This window comes from Notechis scutatus, chromosome 4 (assembly GCF_049901735.1).
Source record: "Notechis scutatus isolate UNSWTSFEM ecotype Mainland chromosome 4, rNotScu1.2, whole genome shotgun sequence".
Taxonomy (NCBI): Eukaryota; Metazoa; Chordata; class Lepidosauria; order Squamata; family Elapidae; genus Notechis; species Notechis scutatus.
Genome location: NC_142012.1, coordinates 24,349,908 through 24,370,980, shown reverse-complemented (window position 1 = coordinate 24,370,980; position 21,073 = coordinate 24,349,908). Strand labels below are relative to the sequence as shown.

General features: G+C 35.6%; 1 protein-coding gene across 1 annotated transcript in view; it reads left to right on the top strand.

The window, feature by feature from the left end:
* COL25A1 (collagen type XXV alpha 1 chain) overlaps positions 1–21,073 on the top strand; it is a 121,279-nt gene that overhangs the window by 28,499 nt on the left and 71,707 nt on the right. The window contains exons 2-5 of the mRNA XM_087962949.1: positions 4,568–4,594; positions 4,746–4,772; positions 16,970–17,041; positions 18,408–18,515. Coding sequence (XP_087819075.1) covers positions 16,970–17,041; positions 18,408–18,515 — 180 coding nt within the window. The 5' untranslated portion in view covers positions 4,568–4,594; positions 4,746–4,772. The remainder of the gene's footprint in view (positions 1–4,567; positions 4,595–4,745; positions 4,773–16,969; positions 17,042–18,407; positions 18,516–21,073) is intronic.

The following is a 21,073-nucleotide window of genomic DNA, read 5'->3' as shown; positions in this document are numbered from 1 at the left end:
GGGTTTTATTCATAAGGTTTCTATATACAAAAAAGAGTTTCACGTGTCTTAAGGGAAGGGTAAAGGAAGCAACTTAAGTACCTTTACTGGAACTGACAGCTATGGTTGGGATTTCTTCCTTTCAATTATAATGCTTTTACTGTTTGTATTGTTTATCACCTCAAGAAGAATATTATTCTTTTCAGCTATATTGTGACTTCTTAGAGGATCTTCTCTAAGAGTTCTTCTTAGAGATGGCATTAAGGCAGATGGCCTTTTAATGGAAATTCAAAACAGAATCAGTCCTACATCAGATTTTCACTCTTAACAATTAATTGCATCCAACCCTGAAAGTTATTGTCTCCTTATGTAGTCCACTTGCCCTTATATATAATTCAACCTAATCCCATGATATGAAATCAGGAGCAAATGTTACCTGATAACATCATAGTTGTTAACTACTCAGATTCTCACTGCAGTATTTAGCCCTTCTCTATCAGTTTGGCCACACCCTTTCAATCTTGGCTAAAGATAATTAAAATGGGTCTGAGTAAACATTGGTTTTTTTTAATGTCTCACATTTAGTTACAAAAGATGAGTATTCAACTCTTCCATGATACATTTGTCGGAAATACTACCAGATTTAAAACTTGGATTTTTATATGCTCTTCATTTATATTGGACATCTATAAAATCCCCTGAAATGAATATAAATATAAGCATGGAACTAGTAAGAAAATACCTATCTACCTTGAATGACTTCAAATTACCAGGACCAGGTGGGTACTGGCCAAGATACTGAAGGAACTGGCAGATGCGAATGAAATCTTTCAGAGCCCCAGGAGCATGAGTGAATTGCCAGAATATTGGGGGGGAAACTTCAAGGAGGAGAAAAAAGTGGATCCAGGAGACTACAGACCAATCAGCCTGACATCAATAGCTGGGAAAATGCTGGAAAAGATAATGAAACCATGGATTTGTGAGCACTTAAAAAAGAACAAGGTGATTACTAGAAAGCCAACATGGGTTGTTAAAATCAGGCCATGCCAACAAACCTTATTGCCTTCTTTGACAAAGTGACTAAACTACTGGATCAAGAAAATGCTATGGATATAGTATACTTAGACTGCAGTAAGGCATTTGACAAAGAAGACCACAGTAAAATAGAACAATGTACTACAGTACTACCACCAGATCAATTTGCAATTGACTGATGTGGTTGATGTGGTTCTCAATGGAACTACATCTGTGTGGAGGGAAGCATGCAGTGGTGTATCTCAAGATTCTGTCTTGGGCTCAGTGCTCTTTAACATCTTGATAAATGACCTAGATGAGCATATTGAATGGACACTCATCAAATCCCCAGATGATGCCAAGCTGGGGGAAAACTTTGGAAGAGACACACAAGATTCAGAAAAATATCGACATACTTGAGCATTGGGCCCTATTCAAAAGATGCAGCTCAGTGGTGAGAAAAGTAAGGTTCTATATTTAAGCAGGAAAAGCCAAATTCACAGGTACAGAACAGATAGTACCTGGCTCACAGTAATACCTATGAGAGGAATCTATGTGTACTAGTAGACCACCATTTAAATATGAACCAGCAATGTGCCTCAGCTGCAAAAAAAAAAGTCAGTGCAGTCCTAGGCTGCATCAACAGGGGATAGCATGAAGACAGGTGTGGGATACGACAGGGTTAACTACCTGTTCAGGATTTACGAGCTTCCCTGCACGCTGGGAGGCGTGTGCCTGTAAATTGTCATCAGCATGCTGTGTGCAGAGATGCAGCCTTTGAAACAGCCCTCTTTTCCTGCTTTTTTAACTGCAGCAGTGCCTCGTTCGGCAGCTGAAGATGAAAAATCAGGAAATAAAGATCAGGTAAGAGCCCTATGTCTGCTGCTTTTCAGAGCTACCAGTTCTACAGAGGTGGACAGAACCGGTAGAAACCCACCCCTGCATGAAGATCATGCGAATTGATAGTACTTTTCTGTACCACATTAGTAAGGCCACGCTTGGAGTAATGCATCCAGTTCTGATCATCATGATACAAAAAAGATGCTAAGGCCTTTTTAGAGTTCAGAGAAGAGCAAAAAATATAATTTGGGGCTAAACCATATAATGAACAGCTAAGGGAATTAGTATGTTTAGCATAACAAAGAGGAGGCTTATGGGTAACATGATACTTGCCTTCCAATACTTGAAGAGCTTGCCAGAGAAAAGAAAAAGGTCTATTTATTCTCCAAAGCACCTAAAGCAAGTCAAAAAGCAATGAATGGAAGCTCATGAAAGGAAGAGCAACTTGGAACTAAGAAGAAAATTCCTGACAATGAGAATAATTAATCAATGGAACAGTTGGTTTCCTGGAGTTGTGGGAGCTCTGTTGCTGGAGGTTTTCGAGAAAAAATTGTACAAGCATTTGTCTGGAATAAGGATTCCTGCTCTGGGAAAGGGATTGGACTAGAAGATCTCCACAATCTCTTCCAGCCCTATGATTACATGAAACATGCAAAATTATGATTTCAGTGTAAACTAGGAAGTAACCTAGTCAAATCATAAACTGATTTATTTTATCTATTCCCCCTAATGCTTCCTTTATTCCTTCCCCTCTACTTTAACCACTTGATTGTAACCTTGCTCATCCCTGAATTGACATTCCATTATATTAAATTTCTTTCTTATTTTTTGAAGTCCTAGAATTATTCCTATTCTGTAAGTTTGTACATAGAGTATGTTTTCCCCAAGTATATCTTATATATGAATCAAATCTAATATTCAGCCAATAGTTTTTATCTCTCTCTTTAAAGTATGCCTCATTATAATATGACTAAGTATATGTAAGAGAAAATATATAAATTAAAAGCATGATTTAATTATAATCAGAAAAGGTTGATGCGATCACCAAATTAGATACACTGGACTTTAGCAAGTGTGATTCAAACTGAATTGCATGATGGCCAAGTTATGCCACTGATAAGTAATGTTACATACAGCACATTTTAAATGAATGTTGCTATGAAAAACAAACTTTAACATAAATATGAGATGTACAACTTAGTCCAGAATTATAATAATGGAGCAGAGACTTTTAAAAATAATTTTCATGTATTTTCAAACCTTGATATCTATCAGCCTCTTCCAAATCTTAATACATGAAATGAAGCTTTATATGACTATCTTGCTATGCGCTTTTTCTATATCCATTGTGGTTACATGAATTAAACTTAGCCAGGATCTCCTGATCTGAAATAAAAATTAATTCCCCAAAGCAAAGCAAAACAGAAGTGGATCCCTAGACTTTTGTTTTTGGCACTGGAAAAATACATGGCTTAAATAGATCATACAACTACTTAGAATCTCGATAGAGGCAATAGAATGCCATTTTGTATATTAAGCATAATTATATTAGTCACTCTAGAGAGAATAAAAATCTAACCCCTTGTAAATGGGAATCAGTGGCATTTTCATGGAATATAACCGCTCCTCCCCAAGATTATGTGATTGCAGTGTATGTATAGAAAGGATCAAAAAGTGATGATTGGTATCTTGAATTTTTATATGCAGATATAGCCTCACAAACATTTCTGGTAGAATTGTTCTTTATTGAAGTGCAGAAGTAGATCATCACATTGAATATGACTATGACACTCACTATGGAAATCTTTCAGGACAAGATACTTAGAATTTCCTTTGTTATACTGTAGAAAAAGTGTCAGAAATCACATTAAATTCATAAATTTGAATATTTATTTGCTAAGACATGATATAGTTCTACTGAACACAGAAATTACTGCGGATAGAAATTCAAAATGAAGTCAATCATGGCTGTAAATCTTTACAGAATACTCTTGTTCTTATTATACTGGGATCTTGCTATCCTGGTTGCAGCCTTGCCCAGTTTTTCTAGGTCTAGTCAGCAACAACAGATATTTCTTTCGGCTGTTTTAAGTTGCATTGTTTAACTTAAATTATGTTGATTGCTTGTATTGCATTGTCTAAATTATGTAACTGATCATTATCTTGAATTCAGAATAGCCAAGGTATGCTCTATAAAACCAAGCCTATAAATGATCAAATATTCATGTGTGGTATTGGCTATAGTGCTGGTTAAGGAAGCTGTATTCCTAAGATAATGCTAAGTGAAACTCCCCCAGCATCTCTCAGCACAATGTCCATCATGGCTGGATTTGCTTGAAGTTTTAATGCAATAATAGTAGAAGACCCAACATTCTAAAAGCTGACTTTTTTATGGATTGTTTTTAAGCTAACCTTAATTGTAGACATTTTTAACCTCCCACAGAACCCTTTTTAATGCTCATCCTATTTTGATCTTGCATTTGTGGAATCCAACCTGATATTTTCACGAAAAGCAATTCAAAAGATAAACCAGTGTCTGGGATAGTGTTCATAATATACTAGCTATACATGCAAAGATCTTCGTTAGACGTAGAGATATTCAATCAAGCACCCCCAAACTGCAATCTGAAGGAGTTATTCAAATTAGATACCGCTTCTGCTGCTTGTAAGCATCTGGCTGGCTTATCAAGCATATGATGAAATGATTAATGAATATCCTTTCTCTTCCTTTCAGGGTCCACCTGGTCCAAAAGGTGAGAAGGTGAGTCAGCAAATCTCTGCTACTAACCAACTAAGCGGAAGTCCTTCTGATAGTAACTGGTGGCTATTGACGCAGTTATGATATAAGATTATTTAAGAGAGCTGGGTTAGCACACACGCTGTGTTAAAACTATCATCTTTCCACTTTGCAGGGAGATCAAGGTGATCAGGGCCCTCGGGTAAGCATATTAACAAAAATGTTACACTTCCTCTTCCCTGACTAGGCAGTCAGTCCATAGCGCAAAACTAAATCGAGCTAAGTGTCGAGCTAATTATGCTTATTAGCTGCTTTTACCCTGCATGTTGTAGAAAGTGTCTGCAGGAGAGCCAAAGGCAAACATGATTTCAAAGACCATTAAAATGCGCAAGTAAAAAGAGTTCATGCTACACACATTACTGCACACACTAAAATGCACAATCTCTGTGGTTCGATAGCCATATTCTAGAGAATGATTGTGATGTGCTGCATTAGAAAGCCATCTTGCCTAACTAAACTTCCAGCCTTCCCCACCTGTTTCTTTTGTCAGATCTGCATGAGCTTCTAATAAAGCAAATGACAGTTGGATTTTTAGTGAATTGTACTTCTTTAGAAAGGAGTTTTGCATGCCTTTATAATTTGCTTTTTGGAAATAGCAATCTGTTCTGTCTTTCTAGAATGAGTTTTAGAATTAGCAATGTAGCAGAAAAAACAGCTTTTGCTGGATTCGGTTGTGCTTGTTTTTTGTTTTTTTTTTAAAAAAAGCTAAGATAATGAAACAGGAAAAGATACTGTTGCTCTGAGAATGCCAGTTGTTTCTCTTTACATCTGTGCATGGTAGTAAAAATAGAACAAACACCAGTTGGTGCCAGAAAACAATTGTCAGCAGAGGGAGAAATGTGTCCTTCCCTCACTCCTTTAGCTTTCCCAATGGACCTAGCAGTGGTGGCTCTATATTTTGGACCCACTTAGTTGCCTGCCCCATTGGAATTGAGGCATTTGCAGGAGGCTCAGAAGGAAAGGACATGGGAAAGGGCTCTTTCATGGTGCTTGTGCTCTTGGACAGAGAAAATGAACCTGAAACACCAATCAGAAGAAAATGAAAGGATGAGAGCCTGCAGCCTCTGATGTCATCAGCAATTCTTGGTCAACTTGAGTCTTGACAACAGGGCCAGTTCTAGATCCAGCCTAGCCCTACTCAAATTACTTTTTTCATCTTGCTATAGCAGTCTGGTCTCTTCACACAGGAGACCAAAAGGAATGCCTAACCAGCAGCAGAGCCAATAAAACACTTCCCCCACCCCTCTGAAAACTTTTTTCTATTTGTGTGGTGCTTTTTGCAAAACATTTAGTCACAAGAACCAACAGCTAATACCTCAAAACTTCAAAACTCCAACAGGCATTGACATCCATTTTGGTTATCTTTTGTACAAGGTGTTGGGCTCTGAATGCTGGTGTTTTAAATTTTTCTGATAGCCTCACAGCAAGTTTTAAACATTGAAAGATACCACAGAAAATGTTCAATACTTATTTCTTAACAGCCTGCTGCCTCTACCAATTATGTCCTTAGACCAGGTTTATAAACAGTCTTTGCAGGGAATGACTGCAATCTATTTGCAAAGTCAGTTTACTACCAGCTATTTAAATATATACTCTTTAAACTCCTGCATAGTTGCCTGGTTAGTTCAACATATCTGGAGTTTGGAGAACCCTCACCTGCCAAATTGTTAATTATCTGTGTAATTTTCTCTGAACTGTATGCTTTTCATGTGGGATTCCAAACGTGTTTGCTATTTAGGATATATTTGTTTACACAACTGAGAGAACCAATAATGAGTAAGCCTCTCTGGGAATTTACAGCTTGTTAAGTTGTTCCATATAGTAGTTTGATAGAAATCTGGTAACTATGTTGGGATGCATTGAATATAAGGATAGTTATCCTAATTGCTTTTCTTTCCTTCCAACTTTTCTACCAGGTACACAAATATTAAGCCAGATTCTTGCTGTGTATGTACCTAGGAAACAATAATGGAAAAAGCTACTGTTAGGATATCTGTTATTCAGGGTAATGAGTAGAGAACTATTCTAAAGGTCATTATAATTGTTTTGTACTTTTTAAGACATCGGCAATCCAGGGAGTAGAAGCAAACTTGTGTTAGCTTGGAATCAAGTTATAACATTCCAGGAAGCTGCTTGCTTTGAATCACTCAGAACTATTAAGTCATTCTAGTCTTATTAAGAGCATTGTTATTTAATATACTTACTTCTGGATGGAACCTACATGTGTGAATTGTTAACCCCTGATGTCCATATCTTTTCAATAATACTAATTTCAGTCCTGATACTGGATGAGGCGAGAGGGCTTTTCTGTGCACTCTCCAGTTAAAACACATACAGTGGTATTCAGTAGGGATGGAAGAGATGTGATCATTCAGGCTGCTCATATCAGATATTTCATATCCAAGATTTTAGGCCATGTATTGTCTAAAATATGTAACATTTTTAATTTCCTTGTGTCTTGATCCAACTAATGATCCAATGCTCATGCATTGCAGGAGTTCAGTCACCTATGCCCAGCTTCTTCAGCAGATTGAACATCTGGGTAGGATTTAGTAGTGGTATAAATCCTTCATGAATGTTGTGTAGATAAGATAATATCCAATGTATTGTGAATGATATAGAAATAATTAGACTTTCCATCCAATGTCCCATTACTTGGATGATGAGAGTAAGTGTGTGCAAACCTTTTCAACAGGTCATCTACTTTGAATTAATCAATCCCAAAGTCATTTCACAAAGCAAAACGAGATCTTGCTTCTAACAGCAAAATGATCCTATTGCCTTATTTGGCCTGTTGTTAAGTCCCTCCCAGCCTTTTCTTTTTAGAGCTTATACAACAGAGAGCAGAGTTTGTACAACAGAGAAGGCTGGAAGGAGTTTGCACAATGGGAACAGGGTTTGTACAATAGAGAGAGCTGTACAATGGAGAAAACTGAAAGGAGTCTTCTCCAAGGTTGGTGATTGATTGATTTGTTGAATTTATGTGCTGCTTATCTCGTCCAGACAATCTGAGCAACTTACAAATATTAAAAACAAACATTAAAAAACCTTAGAAATAACAGTAATCATAATTACACTAAATTTTATAATTAAAAGATTACATGGGGGGTGGGGGAGAAAGGAGCACAAATACCATGAGGGAAGATGGGGTTTGTTCTCAATCTAATAACCACCTTCAGAGTGATACTCCTCCCAGACTCACTGGCAGGACCAGGACTTCAGGCCCATACGGAAGGAAGGTTGGTGCAGATCTCACCACCATAGAGAAGGCTCTTTTCCTGGACCCTGCCCAACAGAATTCCTTGGTTGACAGAGTCTGTACCATGCCCTCTCTGCCAGCATGGGTGGGGCAGACTGAGTCTATTGGGGTAAGATGATTCCCCTGATAGCCTGGATCAATGCCATACAAGTTATGGCAGATACCTAATGCAAAGTCCTTCCAGTCTGTGAGACCTTCAATTGTTTCTTAGTTGGCATGCAGTAACTCGACAGACCAGATGAATCTTTTATATGCCACTAGCCTCTCTAATTTCTTATTGGTGGCCAGGATATGGCAAGCTACAGTTGCCCAACTCAGAAGCCCTACGGTGTGCACTAAGGACTTTAAGGGAAGGAATGATTGTCATACTGAAAAATACCTTCCTCTTGTTGCATGCACATTGAAGTTCTTAAACTGAACAGGTTAAAAATGATTTCTGATCCCTTCTCAGGATAGCATGGCTACCATGAGCTTCAGGAAAAGATCCCTTTGGTATAAAAAGTGGAAGAGAAAGGATAAGTTTATGTTTTCACACACTTCTAAACACCACTTCGTTTTTAAATCTGTAGTTTTGCACAGCCCTAGTCTTTATTTAAAGAGAGACCTTGATTTTGATTTTACTTCAGTGGAAGATAGGCTCCACAATTAATTGAAAAGTAATGATGCAATTGGATTTCAGATTCTCAGTTAAGTTTCGGAGTAGATGAAAAGCATCAGTCAACAAAATGATGACCATGGTCTTCATGCTACCTTCCACATCGTTCAGAAGCAAATTTTGGAAGCATGGAGCTGCAGATCAAAGAATGATTAAAAACTTCCCCTTTAGCAATACTGCTGACAAATGCTGGATATGTTTTCGCAGAGAATCGACAGTTGGATATCTCTCCTAATGTGTTTTAGGAAGTATGTTTTAGTATTTGGCTGTTAAAGTCTGTCTTTATTTTAGGTCTAAAACAGGGGTGTCCAACCTTGGCAACTTTAAGACTTGTGGACTATAACTCCCAGAATTCCTCAGCCAGCAAAGCTGGCTGAGGAATTCTGGGAGTTGAAGTCCACAAGTCTTAAAGTTGCCAAGGTTGGACACCCCTGGTCTAAAATGTTGCATGGTAAGTACTAAAGGTTTTAATAATCTAGCAATCTAATTTTCAATATCTTAATTGGAAATGTGCCTCTTGATTTGATGGGCAAGAATCCAAAACTCTAGCAATCAGCCACTCATAGAAGCATCTCTTCAGTGTAAAAAAAAAAAAGAAGCATAACAATGCCTTTCCTAGAGATTTTTCCCCAATGTGCAGATCAAAGAAATAGCTACTTCTTTCAGTGATTTCATTTCTTACTCTAGCTTACTCTAGTATATCCTTACATGAAGCAACGCAGGTAAAAAATTTCTCTTCTACCTTTTTTGGATCTTGACCAGTATAACAGAAACTGACAAATTATTACTGCATATTTATAATTTTACTAGATAGATTGAAATCCAAAGAAAAACACACTGGGAACATTAAAAATAACTAGAAACAGCTTCATTGAAGTTTTCAGTTCTAACAACTAGAAAAAGGATTGTCATTATCTTCACTATTTTAACCTTTCATGCATTTTACTAAATGTACTAGATCAGGTCTGTCAAACTCACAGCATGAGGACTGGATGCGTCACGTGCTGTTTAGTGAAGGGGAAAAAAGTCGTAATATGTCACGAGATGCTGCCATGATGACAAGAGTTTGACATCCCTGTACTAGATGGATATATGGAGGATTTGATTATGCTTTCCCCTATATTATTTCATAATCCATAGATTATGTTTTAAAATTAGCAGTAGTTCATCTTCTCTTGTCCTCATATTGGAAATTACATTGAAATTATCAGAATATAACTTTATACAAGTATGAGATTTAATATATTACAGTTTTTTGTTAACTTCTTTTTAAAAAATGTCTGAAGATATTTCCAGTACTTTACTGCGGAGAAACCAGGTTTTTGCTTTTGCTTACTACAAACTATGGTGGGGAAGGAAAACCGAGCAAGCCTCTGAAGATTTCAGAGTAACTTCTACTTAAAGAATATTGCCACTGGAGGATCATTCATGATTTATAGTCCAACTAGAACAGTAATTCATGAAAAGAGATATTGAGTGTTCATGAAATGGCTCTAATTGAATATGCTAATCTATTTTCTATCTTCTTTCTGTAAATGATTCATTCATTACTAATACATGGAAGATTTATTGTTTATTAACCTTCACAATCATCACCCAGCAACTGATTTTTATTATTAGTTTTGCAATCTACATACAGTTCATAAAATTATTTTCTTCACATGGTATTTTCTAAATAATGTTTTAATAGTTAGATCTGCATGCAACTAAAAGCATCTTTCAAATGTCTTCAGCTGGCATTATTAAGTTTCAGAAAGTGAAAGCATTCAGAATTTTCCTTTATTATCTTTACCTGTTAAAATTCAGATTAATATTCTTATATTATTACATTTTGTTTGTCTTTTATGTTAACTCTAATACATAAATTGTGCGGTTGTAAAAAAAAAAAGTAAACAATACTATAGACTTTTTAATAATAGGTTGGGATTAATGTCACATTCATTTTCATTATAGACCTGGGCCTTTCTTTGTGGGTAGACTGAAGTTGCAATGCTAATAATCTTATATTGGATTAGACTATTAAACAACATATCTGATGAGAGCTGAACTCTGAGAATATGCTTTGCACCACACAGATTATTTATGTGCTATGCCATTTCCTCTATAACACAACATCATTTCAGAGAATAATGTCACTGGATTTGACTGGAAAGATGAGGCACCCAAAAAATCAAATTAAAATTACTGTGAATTATCTGCCACAGGGTCTGAGTTTATTGTCAAAAAGCATAGTAAATCAAACAATTCAGTTAATGGTTGAGATAGATGAAGTTGAGCAGTGGTTAACAGCACAACACAAGCAGGGCTTTGACGTCATTGAAAATGTGTGTGTATGTGTGTGTGTGTAAGAAAGACCTTTCAGGTGATGCCAAATGTGTATGTTCCCAATTTCTAATGGTGAAGTACCAATATCTTTCCAAAATTCAGTCTCCCTAAAAGAATGTCACTATAAACTGACAAAGTTTGTGGAATTTAAACTTTATTTACACAAACTGAGCAGGTTTATCTTTTCAAACATACCTCTTCTCCATTATATTTCTGTGCTAAAGAATTCTGCAGATCATAGAGTCAGCTGGCTATTTCAGATCTAGTTCCAGTGGAAACTACTTAAAATATCAGGTTAAGTTATCCCTCAATATTGCAGTAGAGGCATCCTCTGATATTCAGGAAATGCTTAGAAGAAATTTAAACAAAAACTGAACAAACCCCAGAATTCAGAGAACTTGCGACAGAAGTTCACTATTAAAATTTTCAGTCCCTTTTCATTTAGATAGCTGACATAAGATTCACATCTGTCACTAATCTATAGCATGACTGTTGCACTGAAAATTTGAAAGATTATTTTCTATAACAATGTATAAGCAGATTGCAAATATATTTTAATAATATAATCATATTGTCATAACTGAGGAAAAATGAAGTGTAGGGCATTATTTACTAAATGGTACTGCCTTCACTCTGAATTAAAATTATTTTCTTCAGTAATATAAACGTTTCTGCAGGCAGAGTAGTTGAATAAAAGCAAGCCTGTTAGGAATAATTGTACATAAATGCACTATTTTAAAACAAAAATTGTAACATATTAACTATATGAATGAAACAAGAGGAATGAAACAAGAGAAAAAAACATCTGAATGGCAAAACATCAGGACATAACCACTAATGTATGTGAATTCACAAAAATGTGAATGTTTGGATGCACCTTATTCCAAAATAGGTTACTTTTTTAATTCTTTGGTAAATCAGTTAGTAGATGATGCAAAGTACAAAAATTATAATAGTAATATAATTATTAAAATGTGCTATATGCAATAATGGAAAATATAAAAAAAACCTGTTAGAAGCATTCAGAAAGCATTGTTTATAAACATATCTTAGAAGACCTAAATGCCATGTCTGCTTCAATTTAATACTGGTCCAAAATTAATAATGATCAGATGATAAATGTGTGTTTGTGACATAGAGATTATCAGGGGCAATGGATGCAAATGTGTTTAAGGATAAATTTGAGAGAGAAATGTATCTGGAAAGCTTTTACAGGGAATATTACTACTCAATATTTATTAACAAACTCATATGCTTGCAAAGTTTCTCTATTAAAATCAAAACTATGATTTGAATGAATGAAAATGTTATCAAGAATACCCTTTTGTTTTGTCAGCTTCTGAGTTGTGTCATTGTTTAAATTTAGCTGCTGATTGAGGAAGCAGAAATTGCAATAAAAATATTTGAAGGAAAGAAGTTCTTGTTGTGAATGTTTGAGGCTGTATAAAGAATGATGCAAAACAATCTTGAATCAGGTAGAATAATAAGCCCAATCTGAGAGATTAATTGGAGCTTGAAGTATAGGATGGGGAGGCCAACATATAAACTGTCAGGATCATTTAGTTAACAGTTAGAATGATTTGATGTGAAATAGTAGCAGCTGGCTGTGAATATATGAAGTGCAAATGGACAGCAGGTGGCAATTCTAGTTTTGTTTCATGAATCTTTGCAGAATTATGTATGTTTGTATAGCTAAATCAAGGATAAACAAAAACTTCATTGCTATAGGGAAGCAACAAGATTCTGCAATATTTGCACAAGCAGCTATGTACTAGGGTCATTTAAGTAGGCAATATACAAACAAGCGAATAAAAATAACATGTCTCTGAGCTTTAATCAGCAATGATATTGAAGTTGGATATTGAATTGAACAGTGATTGTATGTATTATAACTAGATTATGGGGATAGATGCTTTCTTCACTTAGTGCTTTGGTGGATGGATGGAACTAGGAAGTTCATTTCCTGATGCCAATGCTCAATCACAAAATAGAAAAAAATGGAATCATAAATATTTTCTACAAACTCACTTCCCACAAACTCACTAGGCAGTATAGTGATCTATACTTAATCTTTAGGCCAAGAATAAGAAATAGAACCCTGTATCAAATAAAAAAGCATGATGAAGATATAGGTGAGAATCAAGACTCAAGTAAGCAAAGCAAAATTATTGGTTCCAGCCACAGAATGTAAGAAGAAATATTACCAAAGTTGTCTCCAGTAATTATTTAGTTTCTGAGGCAGCCTTGTAAGGCCTCTTCCAGACTCATTAATGTCTCTACATCTTGAGCTACAGTGCACAAATTACTTCCAGAAAGCTTGGCCATAGATCCTGGTATTGCTACAAGATTAAACTCTTTGATCCTCAGTATGGAGATAATAGCTTTCTCTAGAGCTTAAAGGGTATGGAATTGGATCAGGATCAGACACTAGAACTGCAGCATCTATAGACATGCATCTTCTCCAACCTTCAATCTCCAGGCTGGATTTCAGGCAAAAATTGGCTTCACTTTCAGTGCTCTCCATGGCAGCTCACAGCATAAGCTAGGGAATAAAAAAAAAATTACTCCCAAACCTGAATGTTTTGCCCTCACTAGTAATGTAAACAACCTTTCCTATCCGTGAAAGTCCAATGATCAGTCTTCACTGCCAAGAGTTTCATTCTGCAGCTGCAATTGTTCACAATAATATAGGAAAGTGGCAACAGAACTGACAGTCTTCTGTATTAGCTTCAGTTGCTCAATAGACCAGGAGGAAGTGGAGCAGAGGAAGGACAAGCAAAGTAGCTGTATTACAAAAGAAAAATAGAAAGAAAATGTACATCTTTAAGTCTTCTCATGTGGATTTCTCAACTATCAGGAAATGTAAAGGAGAAACAATTGTTGACTTAACATTTAAAACAAAGCATTCAATTTTTATAGCCAAGCATTCAATACTCTTTAGTTGTTTATCAGCAAGATATTCAAGTCTATTTATTATATTACTTAAATAGAGATGGTGTTTATAAGTTATTTTCCCATGCAGTTGAAATCTAGCAGCTCAGCATATATATGTTAGATCAGTTGTGAGAGTCTTCTTTGACTGAAAGAGTGAGTTATAGATTGGCCATGTAGTCCATTATTCTGTTTCCAGTAAAAATTAACTAGAGATTCCTGGCAATTCATAAACATGAAAGTGAAGTTTACTATCTGCTTGATAAAGTTGGGATATTCAGAAAACACATGAATAGAATGATAGGACTGAAGAATGTAACTTATTCTACCATGTAGCATGTAACATTTTGTATTTACTTAGTATGATCATTAATATTAATCTAGGGCATGTGTTTCTCACATAATGAGTTTGCAATTTACTAAACTTCAAGTTAGTGTCCTTGGCAGGCTTGGCCAGTTGTTATCAGATTCTACATTCCTCATGGAGAACTTGCTTTGTTACTTAAAAGACATCTTAATCTACTAGAAATATTAATCAAAGAACTGCCTAGTTACTGAAAACTTTAATCAAAGATGTTCCCCTCTGTTCATGCCATGGGTGTGGGGATAAAGTGCCCAATTTAACTGAGTGTAAGGATAGAATGGCCTCTGCAATTCATTTCATAAAACTATGAGATTCTTAGAGAAAAGACCAAAAGATGGCTAAAAGATAAATGCAGAGCTGGATAAGTAAATGTGAGTATAGATCAGTGGTAAGCAAATGCAATCCTAGGCTGCATTAATAGAAATATTATACTGACATAAAGAAACTGTCATAGTTCCTTTCTATTTTACATTAATAAAATTGTACTTAAATACTGAATTAAGCTGTGAACACTGCATTTTAGGACAAACACCAAAAAACTGGAATGTGTTCAGCAGGGACCAATCAAAATGATAAAAGACTTGGAAGAAAAAATCTGTGAGAAATATTCAGACATATTCGGTATGTCTAGTCTGGAAAAGAGAAGGTTGTAGGAAGACCTGATTGTTGGTATCAAGGATCTGAAGGACTTCCATGTAGAACATAAAGCAGAACTTTTCATAATTGTTCTAGAACACAGAAAAATAAGAATGGGTTTATTTTTTAAGGAAACAGATTTTATTTGGATATTAGAAAATAAAAATCCTAATACTAAATGCTGTTCAATGTTGCTATAGTCTGCTTCAGAAAGTGGTTAATTTTCCTTTGCTAATTGTATTTCAACAGAGGCAGGATTGCCATCTGTCAGAGATTCTGTAATAGTGGAGTTCTTCATTTGGCAAATATTTGAAATAGTTCTACAAAATTTGTTGTGTTCTATGATTCTACAAGGTTCTGCTTAAATTTCTATTCCATAATATACAGATAGATAGAAGGCATAGTAGAAGCCATCCAAACTGAAAACAAATTCCTAATCATTTGAAAGTACCACAATGTATTTGGAAGGACTAACAATTTTTAAAACTCCTATAACTATTTATCTAGGTGTTAAGTCCGTACATTTTCTAGGAATTGTTTCCACGCTAATATGTATGGGATTTGTCTATAAATGTACTGTATGTACATTTGTTTGTTTTTCTCCTGAATAGTTGGATGGATGTTTATTTTAAAAAAGTATACCCAACAAATAAGTGTGAAATTTATCCCTTTTTAAAATCTATTTATTCTTCCCCACTATCTTCAAAAACAGTACTGGAAAGTTGGAAGAAATCAGATGTACATATCTTCTCTTGCATCTGATAATCTTATCTTAGTTTGTAAGGATATTAAAAATTTTAATTTTGATTAATGTGAAAGATATACTTTAACTCTTTAGTTCCAGCGTAGTAAAATATTCAATTTAACGTTCAGTATGTCTATGTTTCTGTGTCACTGATACGTTATATACTTTATGTTGCATGGTGACAAAAAAACCTATTAAACTTTAAAAGATACATCATTTCCTAGTTGTTGTTCACTTGTGTGTATAATTTAACCTTACTAAATCCACAATAACATTATTTTTAAAAAGGTGGCCTGTTTCCATTGTGGATAATAAATAAGACGCTGGTATTGAAATAGTTACCTTTAATAGTTTATATTTCTAGGTGACTTGTTTAATCCTGGCAACCCATGTCCATATTTGTTCCAAAAAAAAATGACATACATAAGATGCCACCATCTATAACAAATCTGAAGATTGAGCTATAAAGCTAATTTTGTGTCTGTTGTCAAATTGCCATTCTGTGTGTGACGTTTTGTGTCGTGTTATTTTGGTACTCTGTGTGTGTATGTTCCTAGGGTCTGCCAGGCTTCCCCACAGTTGCCGGCCTTCACAGTAATCAGATTCTCACCGTCAAGGTTTGTGGCCAATACGCATCAGCCAGCCAGTCTTTCCATATCAGCATGGAGATGTCCTGGATAATGAATTTGCTTTCAGAACCTGATCATCCCTTATGGATCCTTATATCTTCAATGTTGTTGCATTGCAGAGGATTCAGCAATGAACTGCATTAGATAAAACCCAAACTTATAAGTAAATAACTTTAATGGTCAAAACAGAGTACTTATAAAGGAATCACAAAGATTTTAAAAATGTATAAAAACTCTAGTAATAATACCACTTATTTTTTTGTCTTGGTGGCGTTACAGTGACACGTCCTTGCATTCTTTAAAAATTAATCCTTATTTTAACTACCTAGGGACCAGAAGGCAATTACGCCTCCGGTATTTAAAGGTCCTGTTGCTCCTGGCATCCTATGCTCTTTGGAAAGTCTGACTGAGTCTGAACTAGTGCTTTGTCTCTTGGAATCTTTGCTCATGACGTGAAATAATAATTTAAAAAAGCATTCCATTTTGATCTTCCAGATACTGAAGAAATATTTTAAAATTGAAGTCCAATTTGGTGTTTTCAGAGCAAGTTTGTGTTACCACTTATTTCATCAAAGGACAACCCCACGCAGATTCTGCCTCCCACCTTGTGCATCTTTGCAATAATTATAAAACAAAGCATAGATTCTCCTGAAGACAGAAGCACCAGTTGGAAGTTATATTTGCAGTTACAAGTCTAATGTATACCTTTCTATTTCTTCTTTGGTGCCTTCTGATGTCTGTTCTTCAATTCTTTCATCTCTGCACTTCAACCTTTGGCCTCACCTGCCTGATCAGATGGTGTTTCCTAAAATCAATCATGGGTTTCTTTCTGCTGATCAGCAGCTCATTAAACGCCGCCTCATTAAGGTAGTGCTTCATCTGTCTCTGAACTTTTCCTATTCTCTTGCTTGCAGATGATTGCTATAAATATTGATAAAGCTTTTTTTGAACTATATTACTATTAATGAAATGGATGCTTTTAAAAAAAAATCCCAGTTAAATAAAACTCATGGGGTTTCACTATATAGTGCTAATTAATTTTATCAATTGTCTTGAGGGTTTTTAAAATTTTGATTGGTAATTGAATAAAACAATATTGTTGAAGGAAGAGTAATTGTTAATTTAACAGTTAATTACTCAACATGAAGCATTGTGAAGTGGATAGACTGATGTTCATCAAGTTGTTCTGAATTGTACTTATGAAAAGGCTGCTTAAATAAGAAATTAAATAAATATTTAACTGTTTGGTTTAAAGCTTGAAAAAAGTTATACAGATTTCATCAAGAAGTCATATTCCATTGGCCCCTTAGATGTCAATCAGTGCTCACTTGCCAAATCTCATGAACTAATTTTGTAACCTGTCATGAAAGCCTCCATCTAACTCTAATGGCTAAACATTTAATACAACATCCAAACACATGTTTTTCCCCATGAAGAAAAGTATATGTGAAATTTAGGAGCAGTGAATCTGAGGTAATCTCTGTGTATTCTTCAAATGCAGAACTTTCACAAGATCATTCTAGTTTGCGTCATGTACAAATGGAGAATATTTTTTCAATAATATTCTCTGTTGGATTATTACTTGCATGTTAAAAGTGTGCTTACTTATGGTTTAAGAGTACGTTGCCTTTTTATGCGTGTGCATTTTGTCACTTTCCAATCAAGCTGACTGATGCAGTTTGTAAAAAAGCTTCAGAGGCCACAAAGAACAGACAGCCATAATCCAACAGAAATTTTAAAAAGGATAACTGAAAAAAAGAAAAAAGATGCCTAAAAAGAATAGCCATCAGCATCAATGCACAATTAATGCCAATAAATTGTTTAGGAATTGCAGGCCTAAATTCAATTCCTTGTCTTCTCTGAGAAGTAATCAATTCTTTGCTGTTAAAAAAATATGGGAGGGAGGGATGGAAAAAAGGGAAGGAAGGAAGGGTTCAGTGCTCCCTGCCAGCTTCCCACAAGGAAAGTCAATGGAGAAGCCAACGGGAAATCAAAAGTCATCCCTGCTCCTGCATCGACTGATGATACCTCTGTTTCTCTGTTTAGGTAAGGTAATATCCTTCAAATGATAATGCAGCATGTCACAGGTTGTCCAGTATGTGATAAATATGAGCAGTTAGTTATGCGCATAGACTTTTGACTTTCTTTGTATGCATGATTTCTTGAACATTCTTTTTTTGTTACACTGGATTGTTTGAATATATTAACATTGGTCTTATTGATGGGTGTTCAGGGTGATCAAGGGCAAGCTGGACCTCCTGGACCCCCTGGACCCCCAGGACCAAGAGGCCCTCCTGGAGATACTGGCAAAGATGGCCCACGAGGAGTGCCTGGGGTGCCGGTGAGTCAGTCAGTATAAGTACAACACAGCATATGCATTATAAATTAAATTCACAGGTGTAGATAGACAGGGAATTAACTGACTTATTTCAGAATATTTATCTGAAAAGCAAGTATTGGACTTAGCAGAGATGATGAGAACTTTTTTTTTACAAACCCTTTAGCATTAATACCTTTTGTTGAAAAAGAAAGATATGGCACTTTGATATTACTTTTATTTCTCCAACAAAAATTATTATAGCATGTTAAATAATGTTATGTTATGTTAAATAATGGCAAGTTATTAGGTTAACATCTTTTTATTTTTTCCTTTTTTATCATGGTTAATGGATTTTTTTGCTAATGAATAAGTGATCTATGGATGCATACACACGTTGAATAATAATTAAAAAAACTATTCTGGTAACATTTTGTACAGATTGTAATAGTTAATTAAAATCCTCAGAGCCTTGTATGCCAGAAGCAACCTCATAAATTCATATTAAATTGATATAATTATAATTAATTTCCATATTAAATTCATATATTTAAGATATGTCTGGGAAATGTTTTTCTGTGAAAAATTACATTGAGAATTTTAATATCTTTTACCAGTTAGCAGTGCAGGACATTAGTCTTAAAGTAAATAGTCTTCTGTTCTCCTGTTTTGTAAGAATAATATTCTAAGAAAATACATGAACTTAACTAGAACTACATTAGGAGCAATGGTGGGATTCAAATGTTTTTACTACTGGTTCTGTGGGTGTGGCTTGGTGGGTATGGCGGGGGAAGGATACTGTAAAATCTCCAGTCAGAGGTGGTATTTGCCGGTTCTCTGAACTACTCAAAATTTCTACTACTGGTTCTCCAGAACTGTTCAGAACCTGCTGAATACCATCTCTGGTTAGGAGAAAGAACTTCTAGGAAACTATTCCTACCATGTTTTTATTATAATTTTATATTATAAGTAATTTTATGATTAATTGACTATATCAAGAAATAATGAATGTCAACCACAATATAATAAAATAGAATTTGATAAGACAAAATGAAATAAAATAAAATAAGATAAAATAGAGTATGACAAGATAAAATAAATTAAGATAAAAATAAAGTAAAGTGAATTAGAGCAGGGGTCTCCAACCTTGGCAGCTTTAAGCCTGGAAGACTTTAAATCCCAGAATTCCCCAGCCAGCAAGCTATAAGAATACTTTATTTGTGGTCACAGACCAAAACACAAGTACAACAAAAGAAGAACATAGGAAAATTAGTCATGAACAATTGGTCACCAAAAACTTGACTAAGAAACATTGCTGAGCCAAAAGTTCTGTAAGGGTGGGCTCATTTAAGGATTGGTTGGGGGCCGTAGTTTTAGATAAGCCTTTGTTCTCAACTCGGGGGGGTGACGCCCTCAACCATCAGAAGATCATGACAACCGGCAGCAGCCAGACAAAAGGGAGCAGGAGAGAGGCCAAAAGAGGCCTCTCAAACTGAAAGGCCGAGCTAAAACAAAGTCCTCAATCTTGGATTGCTTCAGAGAAGGATGAGGAACCAGGTCAGTGAAAGATCTGCTCCTTTTCCTTGTCTTCATTATATTAAGTAGCACAATAGAGAGGGAGCTGTGTAATATAGCATAGAGTCTAGTCACTGAAACAAGTCCTAAATCCAGAGGAAAAGGAATCGGAAGGCGAGAAGAAACGAGTCCTAATGCAAACAATGGCAGAGCTCCACACAAGTATACCCAGGATTCTGCCCTCCCGACAGAGCAGGGAACATGAGTAAATAAAAATGATAAAATAATAAAAATAGTGGATAAAAATAGAATAAATCAGATAAGAGAAATCACATCAAAGCTAGGCATTGCTAGACTTCCAGCTCAAGGAGTAAGATCTTTAGAACAACAACAACAAAGAAGAAGCAGCAAGGCCCTCCTATAGCTGAGGGCTAGCTAGGGCTTTTTTAAAATACAGCTAAACAATAGCTGAAATATAGCTAAAAGTGGATTAGTGATCACACTGCAAAAATTTCAAAAATGTAAAGGGTTTAAAAATAAAAATAAAAATTTGAAGACTAAGATATGATAGAAAAATAGCCTTAAAAGCAGGTAATAATTAGAATAGGTTAATCTTAGTTAAGCAGAGAGCCTACTTGCCTGCTGCTCCCATCTCAAAGCCTCACCAGCTTAAAGTTGCCAAGGTTGGAGACCCCTAAACTAGAGGATGTACTCTAGAATGTCCCATTTGAATGAAAAACTGGCTGTTTAGCAAAACAGAAGTCAGACAATCAGGATGATTTTACTTTATTATTTAACACCTCATTAAAAATGTGGATGCAATTAGAACACAGCAAAATCCAATTAAACAGTATAAAAATTTGATTAAACAATCTCATCTATCAGTACCCTGGAAGTGTGCCATTCCAAAGAGCCATAAAGACTTGATTGTTCTCCCAGGCCCCGGCCTAGGTTAGTTGGTGCCCTTTTCAATAAAATCTGCAACATTGGGACTTCCGGTTTGTCGGCCGCGAGCGGCAGGATTTGCGAAGCTGCGCGATCCCTGCCGCGCTAGCCGTTTTTGGGGC